Below are 23,587 nucleotides of genomic sequence, written 5' to 3' on the forward strand. Positions count from 1 at the left end.
GAGAACTGCCCCCTGCACACCCCTCTTTTGTGTCCCACCCAGAGGCAGAGCAGGGAGTCCTGGGTGAGGGCAGTCGTCGAGTCTCTTTGGAGAGGCGGGCTCCCCTCCCTCATAGCCCAGAACATGGGCCTCCAAGGTAGGTGCCCAGGGGCTGTGGGAGGAGGTGTCAGGACTGCAGTCTGTTGAGCAGGGCCACCCGTACTCCTAGGGTGGGGGATTCCCTTCAGAAGATCTAAGGAACAAGGTGGGGGGAAGGGAGGGGAGCTGCCTGCAGTTGGAACTGCCAAAAGGATGGTGTCTGGGATTAATCTGAGCTGAGCCCTGTTGGATGGAGTAGAGGGCCCTGCGTGGAGCACAGTGGGGCCTCGGGAGGCGCCAGTGCAGCTCCAGGTGGGCCAAGGCCCCTGCTCACACCATGGGTCCAGGAGTGGGTGCTGTTTCCTCACCCCTGCCTGCCCTCCTTAACCCTCCCCCTCCCCCTCCCTCCCCCTCCCCCTTCCTCCTGTGTTCCCTCCCTTGCCCGCTGTGCTTTCCAGCCGACGAGATGACCGTGGGGAAAGTGTATGCAGCTCTGATGATCTTCGACTTCTACAAGCAGAACAAAACCACCAGAGACCAGATTCACCAGGCTCCCGGGGGCCTGTCCCAGGTACCGGTTCCAGGGTTCCAAGAAGTAATCCCTAGCCTCTGGACTCTTCAGATGTTTGGCAACGGGGGAACCCGCCCCTCTAGGAGAAAGTACACCACGAGAAGGAAGTGAGGGATACTCTGGCCTCCAAAGTCAGAAGCCCCACACTGCCGGGCCTGTGCTCCTGCAGCTGGTGCCTGGAGGTCCTGGGGAGCCCCTGACGTGGAGAGCTAGTAGTGTCCAGGGGCGGAAATAGGGGCTGAGAATGGAGGCCGTGGGCAGGGCCCTTCTGGAAGTGGGAGGAGAAAAGCTACGGGGAAAACGTGGGGTCGTCCGGGCGGTGCACACGGCGGGGGCCGCAGGGGTTCAAGCTGACACGCGCAGGGTTGCGATGTGTCCCACTCATTCCTGATGTCATCCTTCAGAGGGGACAGCTTCACCACAGCCGAAACCGTCAGGGCCCCGGGTCTTTCTGTAAAGTCGTCTGGAGTCCAGTGCTTACTGGACAGTCGCACCCCGAGTGCAGTGTCTGGTGTGCACATTAGCCCTGAAATCTCCTCCAATTTTGGTCAATCTGGGACCTTGGGAGCCTCTGCCAGTCGATCCAGGTTGATTGTGAGGTGAAATCTTTCTGCCATTTATAGTCAGATCCAGTCCCCACATTGTATTGGTGGGGAAACGAGGCTTCAGGAAGTGAAAGGACTCTTCCGAAGTCACTTACAGGCCAGGCAGGAATAGGCTCTTCTTGCTCAGGGCAGGCCCAGGGATCCCATCCAGCAGGGGTCAGGTGGGTGGCCGAGCACCGGTGCCAGTGGTTGTGGGGCCTGCCCAGCCTCAGAGACTGCCCTCCTCCCCGCGTCCCTTCTGCAGATGGGCCCCGTGTCCCTGTTCCATCCTCTGAAGGCCACGCTAGAGCAGACCCAGCCGCAGCCGGCCGTGCTCCGCGGAGCCCGCGTCTTCCTTCGGCAGAAGAGCTCGGCCTCCCTCAGCAACGGGGGTGCAGTGTGAGTACTGGGGGGCGGCGGGGGCAGGAAGGCACGGCCTCGGGGTCTCCACCCCCAGCTCTCGCTCCTGCTGTGTCGACCCAGGGCCCCCAGGGCTCCCTGCCAGCAGCGCTTGGGACCTGTACCCCTTGGGTCTCATCACCACCCTCTCTGTGCCCACCTCCACCCAGATGTTTCACTGTGGGTCCAGCTGGGCCAGCCCGTGTCGAGTGGTTCCTGTGATGGCTTTAAACCCACTTCCCGGAGTGTCACATGGGCGCTCTGAGTCACCTGACTAGGTTGTTGTTCCAGCCTGGCCTCCCACTGTGGGTGCCCATTTCTCCCGGGTGAGGACCCTGCTTCCTCCCTGGCCTTTGGCACCTGCAGACCATGAAGAGCATCTGTTCCACCTCAGGTCCTCACCCTTCTCTGGCAGGTGCTCGTTAGTTTTCTGATCCTCCTGTAAGACACTTCCCCTCAGGTCTCCGTCCTGTATTGATCCGAAGCAACTGTATTTTGTAGACAAATTGATAAGGTCCCTCCGTGTCACGTAGCTCTCGTCACCGTGACCTTTGGTAGTGAGCCAGACCCAAGAGGTGTAAATAGCAGTGACCGTTTTTGGTGGTGTGGGACTCTGAGGGGTGGTAGCTGCTGGCCGGGCTGAGCTGCACTGGAGGCAGGACCCTCCTAGCCATCCCCAGGCCGGGGCGCCCGGACCGTTGACCCCCACTGGCCAGAGAAAACTGGCAAGGGCTGAGGACAGGCCTCACTCCCATGTGCCGGCCTGGAGGATGACAAGGCCAGCCGCAAGCCTGGCCGGGACTCCTGGTTTCCTCTCCTGTGTGTGTGTGGACACTTTTTTTGAAACCTGGTTTGGGGTCGTGGGCTGCTAATCAGGAAGCTTTTGCTGAGAAACAAACCACCACCCTTGTGGAGCCAGCCTGACAGTGCCTTGGGCCTGGGCCGCAGCCAGCTCCTCTGGGGTCAGGGTGCCCAGGACAGCTTATTCTCACCTCTCGTGTCCAGGTTCGTCTGTGTGGTGAGGCTGGGGAACAGCCTGAGAGGAAGGCAGGATGCAGGCGTTCTGCCCCCTGCTTGTCCCTCATTGGCCAAAGCAGGTCACCTCCCAGGCCCAAGCTTGTGTGTGTGTGTGGGGGGGGGGGGCAGGGGTGACACTGCAGGGGCACAAGCCCAGAGATGGAGACACCATAGAATGCAGTGCAGTCCTGAGCCCGACTGTGAATGTCCCGTCAGGAAAACCGTGCCCCCCAAGCGGTGCATGTGGAGCCTGGGGACTGGCCTCCTGGCCCCTGGGAGCCCCCTGGTTCCCGCACGCTCCTTTCCGCATGGTGGTTAGGGTCCCGTTTGTGCATTTAAGGTTAAACCTTGGACTCTGAGCGCTCATGTGTGTGTTGGAGGAGGTGGGGTGGTCAGGTGTCTTTGGATTGATCCGAACTAGGCTTTCAGTTCAGGGAAATCAATATCATTTATTTCCGTGGCTAAAATTTCTACACAAACTGGTTACCACCCCTTTTTATTGCATGTGAGATAGGGCCCGATCGACTGCGGCCAGGCACTGGGACATGCGATGAGCTGTCTGATGGGGTGGTGTGACCTCAGGGGTGACCGGCCTTGAGGCCAGCATCTGTCCTTCTGGCCATGCCTTTCCCAAGGCTGCCGCAGCTCCAGACAGCACACTGCCCGGGACGTGCTTGGGAAGATGAAGCATGTTCTTCTCAGAAGCCCCAGCGACAGTGGGCCTGGCCATGATTGTGTTCCTTGCCTCCAAGCTCAGAGCGCGATTGCTGCCCTCAGCCCCAGTGACTGCACGTGATGCCTCACTAAACGCGAGAGTGAGCAGAAGCCCACAGTGGCTTCCCCAAGAGGGGACGCTGGTGCCAGACTGAAGGCAGAAAGGCCTCTCTGGCCAGACGTCAGGAGGAGCCATGGGTTGTCAGGGTTGGCTGTGCACAGCTCGGGCCGTAGGCTGTATGCACGTGTGCACGTGTGGCCTTTTCCCTGCCGTGGACAATCCTGTTCCCACTGCATGCCTGTGTGCCTGTCCAGGCCAGATAGCCCCAGGGAGGGGCTCCCCCAGCTGGGTGGCCAGGGCCCTCTCTGTCCTCTCTCTGCCTGTCCACTCTGAGAAGTGGCACGGAGTCCACATCCACTGCTGAACCTCTGCCTGGGAGTGACCACACTCAAGGGGCCTCATTCCTCCGGGCTTCCTGTGTAAGGTGGGGGATGGAGCTGGGGGGCTCAGGGACCTGGAGCCAACAGGACAGTCCTCTCTCCTTCACAGTCAAACCCAAGAGAGTGGCATCAAGGAATCTGTTTCCTGGGGCACTCAGAGGACCCAGGAGGGGCCCCGCGAGGTGAGGCCGCCCCTGGAACGTGGCCATTCCACAGAGATCCCAGTGGTACAGACAGGAAAGCCGGTGAGGGCTCCCAGGGCTGGGGGGCCGAGTCGGTGGTTGGGCAAGAGTGGGCAGGTGAGGGTGGGAACAGGATGGGGGGAGATGGGGCTGGGGAAGAAGGCGAGAGTGGGATGGGGTGGGTGTGACTGGGGGGCTGCTGTCCCCCCAGGCTGTGGATGTCCAGATACAGAGCATGGCCCTGAGAGGCCCTGATGGGGAGCCGCAACCCGGGCTGGAGAGCCAGGGCCGAGCAGCCTCCATGCCTCGCCTGGCGGCAGAGACTCAGGTAGGTGGTCTGGGAGGGTTGGGGTCATGGGAGAAGGGTTGCGGGTGAGGAGGTTGGCATGAGGAGCTCGTGTCCCACTTGTGGGCTTTGCTGGGGTGGAGCCCCCTCGGCTGTGCTGGAGCCTGGACACCATCAGCCCTGTTCACTGGGATGCCCCCCCCCCCACCTCCCCAGAAGATGCCTCCCCACCCCCAGGGCCTCCTCCAGCCACCCTCCCTCCTTCATGTCCTCCCAGAGGCTCTGGGATGACCCTGTTCTTTCTCCGGACACTGGAGGCGGTGTCCCTTCCTGGCCCCTGTTGCTCCCGGGACTCCCTTAAAGACCTGGCAGGGGGACCCTGGGCAGGGGGCTGTAGCACTGTGCCTTCCTGGCCTGGCACCTCCTTTAGGGGCCTATCTCCCTCCTCAGTGCTTGACCCTAAGTGGTGGCTGCGGGTGTCCCTATTTCCGTGAGTCCTGATTTCAGCCCTGGGATGATAGTAGCCTCCCAGTCCTGTATGGACAGACAGGCTGGCAGAGTGGTCACACTGCAGCCTCCCCTCAGGATCCTTTCGGCCAGGCCAGTGGCCTCCCTTCCTGGCGTCCTCCCTTCCTGTAGGAACACTGAGGTCAACAGGCCTGGGCCCTGTCCGGCCTGGGAGAGGCAGACAGGCACATAGACAGGGTCCCGTGCAGAGTGGTTTTGAAGAAAGGGTGGGTCTTGGTTGGGGAGGAGCGTTCCAGGGAGAGGGAAGGGCCTGGTGGATCTTGAACGCTAGCTCCTCGGTGGGTCTCCCCAGGGACCTGTGGGCCAGGCCCTCCTTGGGGCCGTCCTTCCAGCCTCCTGCCCCCAGGGGCACAGCCTGCCCTGTCCCGGGAGGTGCCCCAACTTCGGGATAGAGTCCCAGGCCTGTTTCTCTCTGCCCGGTCCCCATGTCATGGCTGCTCCCCAGGCACCCTGGGCCTCCCCCAGAACCCACTCTCAGGCTGTGCACCCACCGTGCCCCCACCTGCAGCCCGCCCCAGACGCCAGCCCCATGAAGCGCTCCATCTCCACGCTGGCGCCCCAGCGCCCCCATGTGGCTCATCTCTGCAACGCCACCCTGGACCGCGCTCCCGCCAGCCAGGCCGCCCCCCACCACCACCACCGCTGCCATCGCCGCAGGGACAGGAAGCAGAGGTCCCTGGAGAAGGGGCCCGGCCTGTCTGCAGACACGGACGGAGGTGTGTGCAAGGGGACCCTCAAGGGACGGTGGCTCGAGTTGGGAGGCCAAGAGCCCATGGGGACCCTCTTCCTTTCGGTGCCTCATGCCCCTGCCGCCTGCCCTGGGTCTGGAGACCAGGCAGGACCCCGCCTCAGCTCTTCCCCTGGACCCCCTGCTGGCTCCAGGGGCCAGGTCTGGGGTGGGATCTGTCTCCCCCTCCCCGCCTGGTGTGGCTGTATTGACTTCTCCTCTCCCTCGGCCAGCACCCAACAGCACCGCGGGGCCAGGGCCGCCCCCGGTGGACGGGCCAGCAGGCTGCCGGCGGGAGCGCAGGCAGGAGCGAGGCCGGTCCCAGGAGCGGAGGCAGCCCTCCTCCTCCTCCTCGGAGAAGCAGCGCTTCTATTCCTGCGACCGCTTCGGGGGCCGTGAGCCCCCCCAGCCCAAACCCTCCCTCAGCAGCCACCCAACATCGCCAACGGCTGGGCAGGAGCCAGGACCCCTGAGACAGGTGCGCCGGCCTCACGATCCTCCCTGCCTGCTGCTCCGTGGGCCCTGGGCGGGAGCCCCTTCCTGTCCTGGTTCCCAGGCCAGAGCCTGCACTTCTCCCGGCCCAGCCTCGGTTCATCCCGCCCAGCGGGACCCTGGCCCTCCCACTGTCCAGTCCCTTCCTTCTTCACTTTCCTTCCTGACTGAGGTGGGCTAGACTGTGGTCTCCTCGTTCCTGGCCCTGTGCCTGTCCCTTGCTGTCACTGTCATCCCAGACTGCCCTCCCACACTCCCGGGCCACCTTGGGCCCTTCCCACATGCCCCGCCGCTGCAGCGCTCACCTGTGCGGGACTGCTGATTTGTTCACTCTGCCCTGTTCTCTTGTAGGGTAGTGGTTCGGTGAATGGGAGCCCCCTGCTGTCAACATCTGGTGCTAGCACCCCTGGCCGCAGTGGGCGGAGGCAGCTCCCCCAGACCCCCCTGACCCCCCGTCCCAGCATCACCTATAAGACGGCCAACTCCTCACCCGTCCACTTTGCCGGGGCTCAGACCAGCCTCCCTGCCTTCTCCCCTGGCCGGCTTAGCCGTGGCCTTTCAGAACACAATGCCCTGCTCCAGAGAGACCCCCTCAGCCAGCCCCTGGCCCCCAGCTCTCGAATCGGCTCTGACCCTTACCTGGGGCAGCGTCTGGACAACGAGGCTGCCCGTGCCCAGCCTGAGGACATGCTCACCTTCGAGGAGGCTGTGGCCACCAACTCGGGCCGCTCCTCCCGGACTTCCTACGTGTCTTCCTTGACCTCCCAGTCCCACCCCCTCCGCCGTGTGCCCAACGGCTACCACTGCACTCTGGGGCTCAGCTCGGGCAGCCGGGTGCGGCACAGCTACCACCACCCCGACCAAGACCACTGGTGCTAGCCGCACCGCCACCGCCACCGCCACGCACCCACGGGGGGCCCCTCCCAGGTGATGAGTTTTATCATCTGCGCTGGGCAGGGTAGCAGCCCTGGGAGGAGGGCCTCGTCCATCCTCCTTCACCTGGATGGACCGGTTCCCTCTCTGTCTGCTCAAGTGCTGCCTCCCTGGGTCTCACAGCACAGACCCCACGCAGGACGCAGCTGTGTGTGCTGAGCGGGTCCCAGGAGCCTGAATCCTGTGCGAAGGACCCAGCGTCTGGGGTGTGCGCTGGGAGCCTTTCTTAGGAGGCCCGAGTCTTGTAGGGATCATCCCTTATCCAACCGAGTGGTACAGAGGAGTGGGCGAGACCTCAGGACAGAGTGGATGGTAAACCGAGCAGGTCTCGCCAGCACCTCACACCCCCGTGTCAGCGGCGCACTTTGTACCTGCAATGGCAAGACGCGCTGTCCTCTCCCAGACGCCATCAGCCCTGACAGGGACCAAATCTGGACAATGTTCCTGCTGTTGGTTTTGGATTTTAATCACAACACCCTTCACTCTTTTGTCAATTCTACATTCTTGATCCAAACAAGCAAAAACAGAGGAATGGGGAAGGGAATGTGACCATAGCTGTAAACAATCAAGCCGGTAGGAGGACCTCAGCTTTTCAGGATGTGGGCGTGGCTTGCTCGAGGAGATGCTCTGTCCAGTCTGGGCGGCCCACCCAGCTCCTGCTGCTCTCAACCAAGTGCCTGACTTCCGAGCCCCCTCACGCAGGCTCCCGAGGTGCAATGGGAGGCCTGTGTGCAGAGTGGGACTGTGGGAACTGTTGCAAACAGCACCTGAGTAGAAGGCTGATGTAATGGAGAACACTCAGAAGACATCCCATAGGTGAAAGCCACGTGCCCCTTGCCCATTTTCCTGGCTTAGTAGAGGCTGCAGGGCACATGGAACTCGGCCCGCAGGGGCAGGTCTGCTCAGCATCTGAGTCTCAGGGAGGGGTCCTGCCAGGCAGGGCGCAGGCTCTGTATCTGTGCAAGTTTCTTTTCACAGAAGGCTCGATGGGGAGAGGCTGGTGGGAAGGTGGGAGACCGGAAGGGCTGGGGCAGGAGGGCCCGAGTCTGAGCAGGTGAGGGCAGGTGGAACCAAACTGAGACGAGGCCGGAACTGGCAGGAGCGGTTCAGGGCAGCTCAGCTCTGGCTGCTGAGCTGGGGCGTCTTGAGCTCACACTGTTTGTGGCACAAGAAGCGGGAAAGCAGGCAGCAAGGTGAAGTCCAGCCTCATGGCCACTTGCAGAAGGAAAAGGCCACAGGCAGGATGGTGTACATGAAACACTGGGAGACCCTTTGTTTTGTGGACAAAAGGAGCGTGTCCTCCGTGTTTTGAAACGTGAGACGGCCTCTGATGGATCGTCTGAGTGTTCCCGTTGGCTTTTACCCCATGACTCTCTTTAGAGAAACTTGGTGTGTGCTGTGTGTGTGCGTGTCTGTGTGTCCCAGTGAGTGGATGCCATTAACCCATAGGGCTATGCAACAAAAGACACATGTCTAATAGAAGCGAAACACACAAGACCGCCACCTGTTGTAGGGTTTCAGCATGATTGTGACCAAACTATTTTATAGAATTTCCTTACTCGAAGGCACAACACTCTGAAACTTTAGGATAACAGAGTATTTTACTCCAATAGGATAGAATTACAATTGGAATCTCAGACTGTGCATGTGATCACTGGCTCCTACTGTAAAGCAGAAGGATGTGTATTTTGGTACCGATGTTTTGTCCCTGGTACCCCTGCCCATATTATTTTGAATGTGTTCATTCTGTGCAGAGAACGCTAGCTGCTTCCCAGGCCATGTTGGGCAGAGAATCCACTTTTCTAGACCCACACAGACTTGTTGGCACATCTGGATTCCTCTAGACACTTGAATCGGTGAAAATCACAGAGGGGGGAGGAGATACTGTGTCTTGTTTTCCTGACTCTGGTTTTGTTTCTGTACTGTCTCTTCTCAGCTATCATGTTTCCCTGGAAATCTCATAGTGAGTTGCCAAACTTGAAATGCATCAACCAGTTGTCTGCATCTGGAATCAGTCAAGCAGTGGCTGTAGTTTGAACAAGTTATGTGTGCATGTAAAATATATACATATATACATATATTCCAGTATGTGCATGAAATGTATATCTTCGTACTTTTTTATACAATGTATTCATTTGTTAATTTTTAATTATATTTGATATCAATCAAAGGTTTGTTGCAAAACTTTATATTTAAGAACAGTGTTAAAAAAAAAAGAGAAGTCCCAACCATGCAACACAACTGGGACTTGCTTAAAAAAAAAAATTCTGTGATTGACTAGTTTGCTGCCTGAGTAATATTTATCAGCCAAACTTTGGATTCTGCTGTTGTTTCTACAATGACATTTTGTATGAAGCAAAGTCCTTGGATTAAAATAAAACTTAGCAAAAAATCAAAAACAAAACCCCACCATGCTGCTGGGTGATGTATGCCAAGGGTACGGAGTCAGGCCGGCAAGCTGTCTCTGCCGGCAGGTGGCCGGGGCGTGCAGTGAGCCAGGCTCAGGGGAAGATGGAACCTCTGCAGCTTGCTGTGGGCCAGGTTGTAATGCAAGGTGACTCCACTCAGTTTCGGGGTGAAGGGTCAGGGTAGACATGTGGCCAGAGGAGCCAGGGTTAGGCTCACAGGGGATGCGGTTGTGTTTCAGGGTTAGGATTCGAGTGGTGTGTGGGTTAAGGTTGGGGCTGAGCAGGCATGAGCTGAGGCCTGGGGTAAGCTGTGTTGGGTGGGCATGTGGAAGTTCCTGGACCAGAGATTGAACTCACACCACAGCAGATCCTTAACCTGCCGAGCCACCAGGGAACTCCGAGTGGGTTAGGGGTGAGAGGTAAGAGTGACAGAGTTCAGTTAGAGTTAGGGTTGGGACTGAGGTTGGAGTGTGAGCTAGAGTTAGGGTTAGGAATTAGAGTCTAAGATTAGGTATAGGCAAACGGTTTGTCTATATAACCACTAACTGTAGGGTTGTGTGGGTATAAGAATTAGGGTTTGGTTCAGTTTTCATTAGAGTGGCGTAACTGAACAGTCTTAGGGTATAGATAAAAATGAAAATTATGGTTCTGATTACACTGGAAAAAGGGATCAAATTCTGTAGGCTGTTCTGATGTAGGCCTATAGTCGGACTAGGGTTAAGGGCAGTGTGGGATCCTGGTTAGGTTCAAAGATTAGGGCTAAGGAGTAGGATAAAGTTCAGAGTTACAGGTCAGGATTAAGGGTAGATGTTCAAGGTTAGAAGGTAAGTTGAAGGTCAAGGTTAGAAGCTCTGGGGCAGAAGTAGAGGGTCCATCAAGAGGATGAGGTTTCGAGGGATCAGCATTAAAGCATCCAGGTTAGAGGGTCAGGGTAGTGTTACGGTTAGATTCAGAGTCAAGGTGAGGGCTAGGAGTTTAGGCGTCAAGGTTGAGGATCTAGAGATTATGAGTATTAGGGTTTAGGCTTAGAGGTTAAGGGGTTAGAGGGTCAGGGAGTTGGGGGTAGAGATTAGAGAGTCAGGGGTAGTGAGTTAAGATTAGGGTTAAGCGTGACTGGTCCACACTCTCCACCCTTCTCTCTGAGGCCTCTAGATGGACAGGACTTACCCAGGGTCACTCATGAGTGTGGGGTTGACCTGGGCCATTGGTTGTCTCCCCTCAGTCCTGTAATCCTGTGGTAGAGGAATGAAGGGTCCGCTCGGCTCACTGATGGTTTCAAATCCAGTTCAGCCTCAGTCAAAGGTTGTTACGGCCTCAGAAGCCCACAGGGTTTCCTCTCGCCATCCAAACTGGGAAAGGTGGTGCTAGCCCTAGTCTGCCTGGGCAGCGTCAGGTCCAGCACAGCCCTGACGCCAGGCTGCTCAGTGGTCAGCTCTGTGTCAGGTATGGGACTGTGTGTTCAGGTATAGGAAAAGGTCAGGTATAGGTCAGGTATGGGACTATGTGGAGGGACCTGTCAGTACCTCCTGAGGGCTACTGGGCCTCTCCCGGGACTTGATGAGTCTTTTGTCCCATCCAAGCTGGCATTAATAGACAATCAAGTCTCAGACGGGACAGCCCTTGTCCTCTGACCATTCATGCAGCCATCCATGGTCTTATAGCTCAGGTCAGCCTGGGCCCTGTCAAGCCTCCATGGCTGCTGTGCTGACCCTGCTTCTAGGCAATCGAACAGCTGCTCGGGCAGCGTAAACAGCCCTTGGGGTGTTTCAGTTTTCAACATCCATGTGATTGTGAAAAGGGCCTCCTCCTCACAGCCTGTTAGATTGCCAAGAGAGGTCGTGTAGCCAAAATCCCACCTCTGCACACTGGCGCCAGTTAAGTCTCGGAGTCAGACTCTTGGGTGAAGCAGAAAGAACAGCGTTATCGCCTTGCCAGGCAATGGAGGCCACAGCAAGCTAATGCCCTCAAAACTGTGTCCTCCCTTGAGAGGGAACTGAAGGGGTTATTAGTTTAGCTTAAAACAAACAAACCAGGGCTGTTGATAAGGGTCAGGGTGCCTGCGTCCTCCCTCCCTAGACCATTTCAGAGTCATCAAGGCTGGAGTCAGGATGTCCAGTGATGGTTTCTGGTGGCCTTTGGGGTGATGGCACCTTGACTTTCTCTCGGCAGTGAAGATGGCTCACAAAGGGAAGGGGTGTTGTGGGGGTGTCTCAAAGGTAAAGAACACCAGATGCAACAGGACTCTAACTGGAAAGGAACCATAGGTAAAAAAAAAAAAAGCAGTTAAGCAAGGAAGAAGTCACTTGTGAAAGGCCACTTAGAGTAAGTTACTGGGCCAAGGCCAGGCACAACATAATGGAGTCTGCTTTAACTAGCTTTTAGCTGTAACAATATTTCCTAATCATTAACTCTTGAGGCAGCCTTTTGAGACTGAGGGGAGGCCTGGGAGGCTAACTCGGATGTCAAAACACTAGGGCTCAGGGACTCGTCCACAATTTCAGTAACAACCCTCTAAAATTGAGTGTAGTCCTGGCCACAGGAGCCACACAGCAGACCATGGTCCTTCAATCCTTTGGCTCTTCAGTTGTAACAGACACTTGACATTCATCCTTGTTAAGAATCATAGATATGGGAGGAACAGGGCCTCCCAGTGAGTGAGGCTGTGTGGCCTTGGAGCCGATTATGAATTCCATGATATGGAATAATCCTTGAGCCTTCCCAGGACTTCACTGAGCAAAGATTTCCTAGGATCATACATTTTGGCTCTGCTCTGTGAAGGAGAAAGGAGAATGGATAAATGAGCAATATTGTTCTTGGGGGATGGAGGGATGAATGTGGCCAGGGGGCAGGCATGACTCCTGGGCCTCCACCACCAGGGACATGAATGAGATCTGTGTCTTTTTCCTTCTTCCTTCCTTCCTTCCTTCCTTCTTTTCTTTCTTTCTTTCTTGGTGGATTGGGAGGGAGGAGGGAGGGAGGGAGTAGTGCAGGGAGTGAGGGGGAGGGAGCGCTTTCTGATTTATGTCCTTTCTGGCGTGATGTGAGTTATTTCTTTCGTTTATTTGCGTTCTTTCTTCTTAGGTATTTCTTCTTCTTATTTTTATTTCTTTCTTTCTTCTCTTTCCTTCTTCTTCTTCTTTTTCTTTTCTTCTTTTCTTCTTCCTTCTTTCCTTCTTTCTTCATTTTCTTTCTTCTTTTCTTTCTTCTTTCTTTCTTTCTTTCTTTCTTTCTTTCTTTCTTTTTTGTCTTTTTGCCTTTTCTAGGGCTGCTCCCACAGCATATGGAGATTCCCAGGCTAGGGGTTTAATTGGAGCCAGAGCCACTGGCCTATGCCAGAGCCATAGCAACACGGGATCTGAGCTGTGTCTGCGACCTACACCACAGTTCAAGGCAACACTGGATCCTCAACCCGCTGAGCGGGGCCAGGGATTGAAGCCACAACCTCATGGTTCCTAGTGGGATTCGTTAACCACTGGGCCACGACGGGAACTCCGAGATCTGTGTCTTTTTGCCAGTGGAAAAGCTTCTTGCCATCATGGGAGGACAGCAAGAGCACTGGATGGGTGACTACAGCCCCTGACCCTAAGTGAATACTTTTCTACCTTGTGATTCAGAGTCTGTGCCATGCAGTGGGCTATCGGTGAGGTGGGGTCTGCTGCTTTTATTAACCCAGAATCTGTCCTGTCCAAATCCAGTGCCTTGGCTTTCCTTTGGGAACTAAATCTCATCTGCTTTCAGCCGACACGGTTTCAGAGGGTGATCCCACACCTGGAAGAAGGGTGTACGATCCATGTTTAGGCAATACCACCTTCCATCCTTTCATTGCTGTGATGGGTTTGAGGATGAGCATGTGACCCAAGTCAGGTTAAAACTGTGACTTTTCATGGAAGCCAAGGGAAAGAGAAAGCCTTTCAGGTAAAGTAGATGGTGAGTGCTGGAGTTGGAGGACTCACAGGTGATGAGAGAGACTGCGTGAGTGGGGCACTTAGCAGGACTGGTGACTGGGGTGGCACCAGGTCACATGACAGGAGTGTGACACCCCCTGGACCTGCCAGGTCCAAAGCTGCTCTTAAAACTACCTCTTGAAAGTATTAATTTATTGATTTCTACCACTGAAAACATGTACATTTATTTTGCTGATGTGAGCATTTTCAACTTGATGAGCTCCCTCCTGGGTCTGAGCAGCAAGGCTCCCCAGCCTCGCCACCTTGAAGAGATCTGTGGGCAAGAGGGGTTCTGCTCTGCAGAGACAGTCTGAGGCTCTGGGATCCAGAGGCCAGACCTGTGTGGGGAGGGGGCCTGGAGGCGTCCCACCTCCTTCAGCTGCAGCTCCTCAGAGAGCCCTGGATGCAGACATGGCCTGGTGCTGTCCTGAGCACCATATCTCTGGAGAGTCTGCCTTGAGAGCTCTACTCCCCATGAGTGGTTGGGGTCTCAGTGACGTCTCAGGCCTCTGGGAGAGCAACCGCATGTCACCCCAATCCTGGGCCTGACTCCTCTGTGCTGGTGGGTGCCCAGTCTGCTCCCAGGTGCACACCTGCCCCAAACCACATGCTTTTCAACTGAAAAATGTCTGAATTGGACATTCCTGGTTAGGTTCAAGTTTCCCTTTCATTCCTTCCCATATTATGCCTTTATTTCCACCAAGCCTACCCCTTGTGGATGGAGGACCAAGGTCTCTGAGTATAAAGAGCCATAGTTTGAAGTTTTTTTTCTTCTTCCCCTGCCCCCATCACCTTATCATGAACTTCTAGTAAATTGGCAACTCACATTGTGTATCTTTTGCCACATCTAGAGAAGTGGTTGTAGCCATGATTTAGGATGGAAATACATATGCATGTCTAGGACATTATTTCCAGCTGTCACCTGCTAATAATTGATATCTGGTAAATGCTAGCTTTTTGTTAAATGACTACGATGCATACAAATCAATCTTTATAATGAAGAATGTGACTGGTTTTGTATGGTTGTCACCGAGACACTCTTTTGCAATTGCTTTTAAAATAAATTTGTTAAATTCTGTAATTAATCAACCTAGACCTTATTAGAGGGCTAGCATTTTCAGTGACTGTTTTATAAAAGGCAGTGGGCTGTTTCAGATTCTTGGTTCCACATAGGAGCATTATTCAGTGGTTCTCTACTAAATATCTACTGTGTGGCAGGTTCTGTATTTGGCCCTGGCCCTGGATTGCTCTTGTTTTATAAGATGCTTAGATCTTTGTGTGGAGGACAAAGGTCAAATGGTCTTGGGGACTTTAAGCCCAGGAGTGAGTTCTTTTGTCTCCTACATAACCTTCCTGTGTTCACCTGCCCTCAAGAGTAACATCTAGGTTTGGGGGAGTCGGGCATCACCCCTGGAAACCTGGCCCCCCTTTGATGTCACTGATCCCTGACAGCAGAATCCCTGGCCCTGTCCCCAGACCTGCTCCACCATTGTTAAGTCACTTGCCTTGTGTGTGAAGAACCACGCACCTATTCACATCTCTTCCACAATCTTTGCATTCTTCTCATTTCAGTAAATGCCTTTACACCAACATGTTCCATTTACCTAGTGCCATGCTGCTGGATATTCAGTCATTAAAAAGCCCTAGTAAATAACATTAACCCTCAACAAACAAAAGAAACCCCTCACACTTGAGTAGTACTTTGAATTGATAACATCTTAGTAGATGTAAAATTGATTGTGTGTCTCCTCTCCAAATAAAGGGTCTGTTGTGTGGGCTGCTCTCATTCTGAAAGCACACACTCGCATTCCAGAGGTGGAAGCAAGAATCCCTGCTTGTATTTCAGGGAGCGTGCAGTTAGGGAGGCGTCCAGCTCCAGCAAACAGACCTGCATTCTCTCTCTGACTCAGACACCAGGTCTGGGCAGGTCCAGATGGCATCTGTCCCTCATGGTTGTCCACCTCATTACAGTGAATGTCCCCTCAATCCAGTCCACCTCTCAGAGTTCTGCACTGGAGGTTCTCCTTGTGGGTGGCCTTTGACGGGTCAGCTGACCAGAGTGTTCCTTGGAGACCTACTAGGTGAGGACTCCCCCATCACAACCCCAATTGCAAACCATGAAGTGCATGTGGGTCCCAGAACCACCTCTTCCAGTCACCCTCAGTCAGGAATGAGGCCCTTTTGTTCCACAGCAGATCCCGTTGTGGTGCCTGGTGGGTGCTGTTGTCCATCAGTCCTGGCTCTTCCATTCCTGCTTCTCTCCCTACAGGGGCTCTTGGAGGAAAAGCTCCTTGAGTTCAGCTCTTTCACTTTCACTCTTCTCCCTCATGGAAGGTTCTGAATGAAGCATATTCTCTTGTTTCCTTGTAAGGCTGCTGTGTCAGCGTTTGAGACACCAGCAGGAGACCTCTGAGCTCGGTTCTGCCATCTCGATTAAAGGGGCTCAGGTGGAGAACAGAACCACTGCAGGCCCTGCCAACCAAAAATGTGTCCCATCTGGGCTCACAGACTTCAGGGAGATCCTGCCCCCAGGATTGGCCGTCCTCCTTCCTCTCACTAGCTGGTCATGAACCTGATCATGGCCCCTAGGGGCTCCTGGGCACAAAAGCCTTTCTGTGTCTCACATTTCTTGTTCTTAGGAAATAGGCCTCCTTCAGCCACCATGACCTTCCCTCAGTTCCTAGGGGCAGGTTCAGATGGTTGCTGATCAGAGAAGGGAGGGGAAGAAAGACAAGGGAGGAGGCGTCAAGGGCAGCTTAGAGTCCTTCCTTGTCCTTCTCTCTGGCTTAATTGCATCCTAAACACCATTACCCATAAGCTAAAGATTAGGCGCCCTGAGCAAGATTGCCTGTGGGTTAAAGATGATTAGCACAGGATGTTTTTCAGGAACTTTCCTAGTTTGTTCTAATCTCTGATCAATATGCCTTTATTGCAAGTGCTGTTATTCTAGGCAATACCCCAGAAGCCCACCGTCATGATCAGGCCGAGATCTCCTGACTCCAGCTTTGATGACCAGGAATTCCCCAAAAGGAAGAAGAATGCATGTTTGTCCCAATCCCTATTCCCATTTGAAAACCTGTTTTCCCCCCTTTTACTATAAAACTCCTCTCAATTCTTTCTAATAGAGGGCACACTCTTTAGGGCATTAGCCTGCTGTGATCCTTCTTCGCCTGGCAAAGCAATAAAGCTATTTTTTTTTCTCTTTTACGCAAAGCTCTGTCTCTGAGGTTCAATTCGGCACCGGCAGACAGAGGCCCCAGGCACTCCCATCCTCTCTTCACCTCCCAGGGCCTGGCTTCTGGGACAGCTCAGGGGTCATGAAAGACCCTCATACTCCTTTATCTGCTTGAGGATGAGCCTGTCTTAAAAGCTGCAACTGACTGAGCACAGAGGGCTGAATGTTTCCGGCAGGTCTTGGTGGAAAGATGAGGTGTGAGGCTCCTATGTCTGGAGGGCCTTCCCAGCATGAAGATCTGGGCTGCCCCCCCATGCCAACCCTATCGCCCCCCGACACCGTCCTCCCAGGAAGGTCAGGTCCAGGATTAGGATGGCAGAGGCTCTCCCTCGCTTGTCCGTGATTTACAGTGAGGATCCTGGCTCCCGCCACCTGCCAGGGTCAGCGCACTTCTCGCAGGTCACAGGCACAGAGGGCTCAGCTGCCACCTCTGGGAAGAACACGAGGCCCAGTATTTACAGTCCCTTGTGCCTTTAGTCTGCAGAGTCCATTCATTTCCAGAGTTAACTTAGGGCAGCATGTTTGCCCCACCCCTAACAGGTGTCCATACATTTCTAATAGAGTTAGATTTTATGTCATATGTGAATTCCATCCTGCAGCACTCCTACATCCTAAATAACTAAATTTGAATAGGTTACAATTGACCTCTTGGGCTATGCAAATATATGGGCTTAGATGAATGCGTAGTGACTGGCGTCCATCCTAAAGTGTCACATGGACTACCTCACCCCCACCCCCACCCCCGCCCCCCATGATCTGCTTATCTGTGTAGCTTTGCCTTTCCCAGAATGTCACAGATGGGGTCATACTGGGTGCAGCCTCTTCAGACTGGATCTCCACAGAGCAATATGCACATAAGTTTCACTCCTGTCTTTCTGTGGGTTGATGGTTCCTTCCTTTCTATTGCTGAGCAGTATTCCACTGCTTGTGTTTGAGAGGAAAACCAGTTTCCCCTCTTCCTTTCTAGGCTCCTGATTGAGACTCCCCTGAAATAAAAGACAGATTACTAGGAGAAAAACAAACAGAATTTTAACAGCATGCATACACCCTGAATACATGGATACATGGGAAAATCGAGTAACTGGCTGAAAAGGCCAAAGCCATTGCCTTAAACACCATCTTCGGCTAAAAACAAAGGAGGACTTCGGGGAAGGGGACGTGTTATCATGCAAAGCACAGTAAGAGGGCAGGGTTACTATGCAGATTTAAGTCAGGACGTATCCATTGAGGAGAGTTACTTGAGATTTAACCATCCTTCAATTTATGGTACAAAGAGGGACAAGTCCTACAATGGAACTTTCCCTAATAAATGTAAATGTCCCTCACAAAAGGGCAAACTCCTCTTGGTTTTCTGAGATTTTGTTTTTTTTAAATAAATCAGACCAAAATAATCCTTATGCCAAAGAGATATATTTTGGGGTGGCATATTCTGCTCTCCTTGACATGGATATGCCCCAATTTGTGTATGCATTCGTCTGTTGAAAAACATACTAATGTCTTCAAGTTTTTAGGCATTATGTGTAGAGCTGCTGTGCATATTTGCATGCTTGTTTGCATTTGGACACAGTTTTTCAAAGCAGTTGCCTAAATACTGGAGGCATGATTGTTAGATCCTAGCGTGAGATCTGCTTTGCTTTGGAAACAACTGCCAGACTGCCTTCCAAAGCGGCTGTACCTGCACCCATCAGAAGGGTTCCTCACCCTCCCCAAATGGTATTGTCATATTTTCTGAGATTGGCAGTCCGAGTGTTGTCCGCATGTCTTCTTTGGACAGGTCTGTCTTCACCTACTTTTTGACGAGGTCGTTTTAGTGTACTTCATATATTTTGAGTCCAAACCCCTTATCAGATACGTGTTTGGCAAGTATTTTTTTTTCTCTCGGTTTGCCGCTTGTATTTTGGCTTTCTGAATAAGGTCTTTCAAAGTAGAAATCTTTAATTTTATAAAGTGCAGAATACTAATTTTTTCTTTTGTGGATTTTCTTTTTGTGTTGTGTGTTAAAACCCGAATCTTATGGTCTATACACTAAAGCCGAGACCGTGTAGTTTTTTTTCGTCTTAATCTCTACACTTTTGATAGTTTTGCACTTATTTATTTATTTATTTATTTTAGGGCCGCTCCCGCGGCATATGGAGGTCCAGTCGGAGGAAGGGGTCCAATTGGAGCTGCTGCCGCCGGCCCCCGCCAAGGCCATAGCAACGCCAGATCGGAGCCGCGTCTGCGACCTACACCACAGCTCCGTGGGGCCACCACGTCGGGAACTCCACTTTTGCCTTTTAAATGCCTATGAATAAACAAGGTAATTCGGTGTAAGTTTTTTTAATTGTATGCACAGGCCTTGTTTGCAGTGGGCGGCGGAAGAGGGAGGACGGCTTCCACCCCCTGGGCGGCTCCGCAGACGTCGTCGCAGCCTCCTCTTTTTTTTTAAATCGCATGGTGTGAGTTTTACAGTGAGTGTCTACATTCATTTTATTCCTCACGGTTTTCAATCCATTGCCCCTTAACTATTTTGGGGATGTCACGGGCCACTTGGCTCCACTTCAGTTTGAATGCCCGCGGCTGAGCGGACTCAGCTGAGCTGCCCTCAGGGGCGGGGACTCCGCTGGGCCGCGAGGGCGCCTTGGTCTGCGCTTTCCCATTGGCTGCCAGGGAAGGCGCGCTGCCTCCCGACCGCGGGCGGGGTTGCGCACCGGTGTGTTTGCTGCCAACTTGGTCTCCCCAGGACTTGCTGGGGCCCCCGGTGAGTCCTCGCTGACAACCTGGGTTTCAGGACAGCACGGCCGAGTCCGCACCGACAGGAGCACGGTGTCTCTAAGATCTGCTTGAGGTGGGGCTGCTGAAGGGAGAGGTAAGGAGAGGGAGGAAAAGTGAGGAGATGTGGGCAGAAGCTTCCCATGCCTGGTTGGTGTCTTGTCTTCTGAGGCGCGGACAGCCTTGGTGTGGAAATTTTGGTGTTTTAGTCAGGTTTTGTGTGTGGTGTAGACAGCGCGCAGTGTCCTCTTTGGTGTGTGTCGTCCAGTTGTCCCAGCAGCAACTACTGCAGGGACTGTGCTTTCCCTGGTGCTTGTTGCCAAAACTCAGCCTCTGTCCACTGATGGCAAATAGAAACACGGAGACAGGGTTTTGGGTGAAGGAGAAAAAAATAGCTTTTATTGCTTTGCCAGGCAAAGAGGCCACAGCAGGCTAAAGCCTTAAAGACTGTATCCTCCTTTGTGGAAGAATTCCAGGGAGTTTTGTAGTGGGGAGGAGGAAGGGCCCTCCCAGAACAGAGGGAAGGCAACGTGCAACGCCAGCATCTGTGCGCGCAGGTGTATCTATAACTGTCTGCTCACAATTTAGAGAACACCTTATAAGGGGGACAAAGGAACTTAGATGTGGTGGGAAAACTAACGGGGTATATAAGGCTGCCTTGGGGGCTCAGCCTTTGGATATGAATCTGCTGAGCCAGTGCCGGCACGAATAAACGCTGCGTCCTGGCAAAAAGGTCTCAGTGTCCTGTCTGCCTGTACGAGAATCCTACAACAGTTTTACAGTCTAAAGGAGAAAAACTGGGTTTCAGATGAGAGTCAGCGTTGGGAAAACATGCATTCTTCCTTCTTTGGGGGAGTCTTAGTCATTGAAGCTGGCATCAGGACGTCTTGGCACGATCCTGGTGGTGGTCTTCTGGGTTCTTCCTTAGAGTAACAGTACTTGTGAAAAGGGCATAATGATCAAAGATTAGAACAAACTAGGAAAGTTCCTGAAAAACAGCATGTGCTCGTCTTTAACCCACAGGCAGTTTTGCTCAGGGTGCCTAATCTTTAGCTTACAGGTGATTGTATTTAGCTTACAGGTGATTGCAATCCAATGAGGGAGAAGCACAAGGAAGGGCTTCAAGCAGTTCAATTGTAAAGTATTCATTTCTAAAAGACGCATAAGGAATATAACCTGGGTGTTTGAGGTGCCTAAGTCGTTATGTGTATCCACTGAGAGGGAACCAAGATCCTGCCCAAGGCTGTACTCTTGCTTTTGTTTTGTTTTGTTTTGTTTTTGTTTTTAGGGCTGCATCTGCAGCATGTGGAAGTTCCCAGGCTAGGAGTTGAAATAGAACTACAGCTCCTGGCCAATACCACAGGCACAGCAACGCCAGATCCTTAACCCGCTGAGCAAGGCTAGGGATAGAATCTGCATAGTACCAGATACTGGTTGGGTTCATTTCCACTGAATCACAATGGGAACCCCTGTACTATTGTTTCTTGACTGTTCCTCCCTTGTTTTTGCATCCCCTTCCTTCCCTGACCAGCAACTGCCTGAACCTGCCCTCTTGGAACTTAGGAAAGGCCATGGAGGCTGAATGAGGCACATTTCCTAACTACAGGAAATGGAAACAGAAAGGCTCTTGTGCCCAGAAGCCCTGTAGGGCCTTTGCGCGGTTACATGCTCTTGGCCCCTTTCTTGTGAATTAATTGCCTACTTACCCATAGGTTTACTTCTGAGTGCTCTATTTTGTCCCTCCTCTCTGTGTGCCAATTTTTGTGCTAATTCACACTTTGTTGGTGACTGTAGCTTTGCAGTGGAGATTGAAGTCAGGGAGGGAGTTGCCTCCAGCCTGTTCTCTTTCCTTGGGGTTACTTTGGCTCATTTGGATCCTTTGTGGCTCCACACAAATGTTAAGATTGTTCCGTTTCTGTCAGAAATGTCATTGGGGTTTTCATGGAGATTGCATGAATGTGTACACTGCTTTGCTTTGGTTAGCCTGGGTATTTTAACAATATTCGTTTTACCCATGAACATGGAATTATTTCTTTTTTGTTGTTTTTGTTCAGTTTCTTTCATCAATGTCTTACAGTTGTCAGGGCACTTTCACATCCTTGGTTAAATTTATTCCTAGTTATTTTTTGGATGCAATTGTAAATGAGATTGTTTTCTTAATTTTTCTTTCTGATCGTTCATTATCAGTGTACAGAGTTACAAACGATTTTTGTGTATTGACTTTGTACCTGAGATTTTACTGAATTCGCTTTTTAGTTCTAACACTTTTTTGGTGGTTTGATGTGAAAAACTAGAATTTGGGAATCCCACTGTTTTGACTATATCCAAGTCGTCCACAGCGCCCAAAACATAGTGACTACTAATACAGTCTTCCCATGGTGTCTCTCTCTTACTTTCTTTTTTTCTTTTTCAGCCACACCCATGGCACATGGAAGTTCCTGGGCCAGGGATGGTATCTGGGGGTGGAACTGATGTTAACCACAGCTGAGGCAATGCTGGATACTTAACCCACTGCACTGGGCCAGGGGATCAAACCAGCACCTGCACAGAGAAAAGCCAAATTGTTAACCCACTATGCCGCAGCTGGGGCGCCACTAACAACATGTGGGCTCATATGAGTGGTCACCACTTTGAGTGAACTGGATCTAGGTGGGGCTTGACCTCTATCAATGACAAACTCTGATGTCTTCTCTTTTTCCTGTGTGGTATAGCATGGTTGTTTTGATAAGAAGTTCATTTTCTAGTAAATTCTAAATGTGTAAAAAACGTCTAAATAGCAGTAAAAAGTTTTCTACAGTGACACAAAGTACTCCAGTGTGGTTCACCCAAAGCAAGGCACTTTCTCAGGGAACAAGCACATAAACCCCAAATGAGGAATCATTACAGTTTCCTCCTTTATAATCTATCCAGAGGCCCACTTCGGCTTTCACTAGCTGCTTTCATTCTGATCCAGTTTTCTTTTTCTGGAACCATTACTGAGACTTTCCCTCATATTTGAAATCTTGATTAATTAAAAGCACAGGATGAGTGTGTGATCTGGTAGCTTTACCTGCATGGTTTCTTTCACTTTCATCACTATTCATCCATGATGTAGCATGTATTAGAACTTCTTTTTATTTAATCGTGATTAAAAACACCTAAAGGGATCAAATCCATGCCACAACTGTAATCAGAGCCACAGCAGTGACAATGCTGGATCCTTAACCCACTAAGTCATAAGGGAACTCTACCTTTCATTTTCTTAATAATGTCTTTTGAAGAACCAAAGTTTCTAATTTGATTGATCAAGGTAAGCTATCATTTTTTTCTTTTATGGTATATATGTAAAAGAATTGAGGGAGTAGAAGCACTGGAGTTCACCTTCTCTCATAAAAGCAGCAAAATTACAACCAACTGCTGAACAACCTTCAAGCAAATAGACTGAAAACCATCAAATCCTACTTCAGAAGACAAAAAGGAGGCCACATCAAGATGGTAGGAGGGGCAATTACGTGATATAAGCAACCCCATACACACTGGGTGGACAGCCCAGAGACTGGAAAATAACTGTACCACAGAGACTCACCTACAGGAGTGAGAATTCTGAGCCCCACATCAGGTCCCCACACCTGGGGATCTGGCATTGGAAGAAGGAGACCCTGGGGCATTTGGCATTAACGGCCAGTGGGGCTTGTGTGCAGGAACTCCATGGGATGGAGGGAAATGGAGACCCCATTCTTGAAATGCGCACACTGGCTCTCATGTGCAGTGGGTCCCAGGGCAAAGCAGAGACTTCATAGGAACCTGGGTCAAACCTGACTGCACTTCTTGGAGGATCTCCTGGGAAAACAGGGCTGACTATGGCTCATTATGGGGGAAGGACACTGGAGGTGAACGTCTCAGGAATAGTCATCAGTGTGTGTTTCTCTAGAGGTGGCCATTTTGGAAAAATCTGGCCCCACCCATAAGTGCTTAGAAGCCCCAGGCCAAATAATAATCCAGGTGGGATCACAGCCCCACCCATGAGCAAACAGGCTGCCTAAAGACCCCCCAGGCACACAGCTGCCTAGAATCTCACCCACATGGAGCCCCACCCACCAGAGGAATAAGAATCAGCTCCAGCTACCAGTGGGCAGGCACCAGTCCCTCTCATCAGGAAGCCTACAGCAAGCCCCTGTATCAGTTTCAGCCACAAGGCGGGGAGGTGGACATCAGAAGCAAGAGAGGTTACAACTCTTTTCTGCAAAAAGGGAACCACACCAAAAATCTATCCAAAATGAAAAGGCAGAGAAATATGACTTAGATAAGGGAGGAAGAA

The 23,587-nt window shown here is 52.4% G+C and overlaps 1 protein-coding gene across 2 annotated transcripts in view; it reads left to right on the top strand.

The window, feature by feature from the left end:
- The window catches only part of CACNA1B (calcium voltage-gated channel subunit alpha1 B), a 197,585-nt gene extending 188,224 nt beyond the window's left edge, over nucleotides 1-9,361 (top strand). Inside the window, exons 41-47 of one of the 2 annotated variants that reach the window (XM_047769115.1) lie at nucleotides 537-649; nucleotides 1,499-1,632; nucleotides 3,914-4,049; nucleotides 4,198-4,314; nucleotides 5,309-5,516; nucleotides 5,761-6,005; nucleotides 6,371-9,361. In XM_047769115.1, the coding sequence (XP_047625071.1) occupies nucleotides 537-649; nucleotides 1,499-1,632; nucleotides 3,914-4,049; nucleotides 4,198-4,314; nucleotides 5,309-5,516; nucleotides 5,761-6,005; nucleotides 6,371-6,898 (1,481 nt within the window). In that variant the 3' untranslated portion in view covers nucleotides 6,899-9,361. The remainder of the gene's footprint in view (nucleotides 1-536; nucleotides 650-1,498; nucleotides 1,633-3,913; nucleotides 4,050-4,197; nucleotides 4,315-5,308; nucleotides 5,517-5,760; nucleotides 6,006-6,370) is intronic. The other variant, XM_047769117.1, reaches the window with a different exon arrangement.
- Nucleotides 9,362-23,587: the final 14,226 nt, after the last annotated feature.

This window comes from Phacochoerus africanus, chromosome 2 (genome assembly GCF_016906955.1).
Source record: "Phacochoerus africanus isolate WHEZ1 chromosome 2, ROS_Pafr_v1, whole genome shotgun sequence".
Taxonomy (NCBI): domain Eukaryota; kingdom Metazoa; phylum Chordata; class Mammalia; order Artiodactyla; family Suidae; genus Phacochoerus; species Phacochoerus africanus.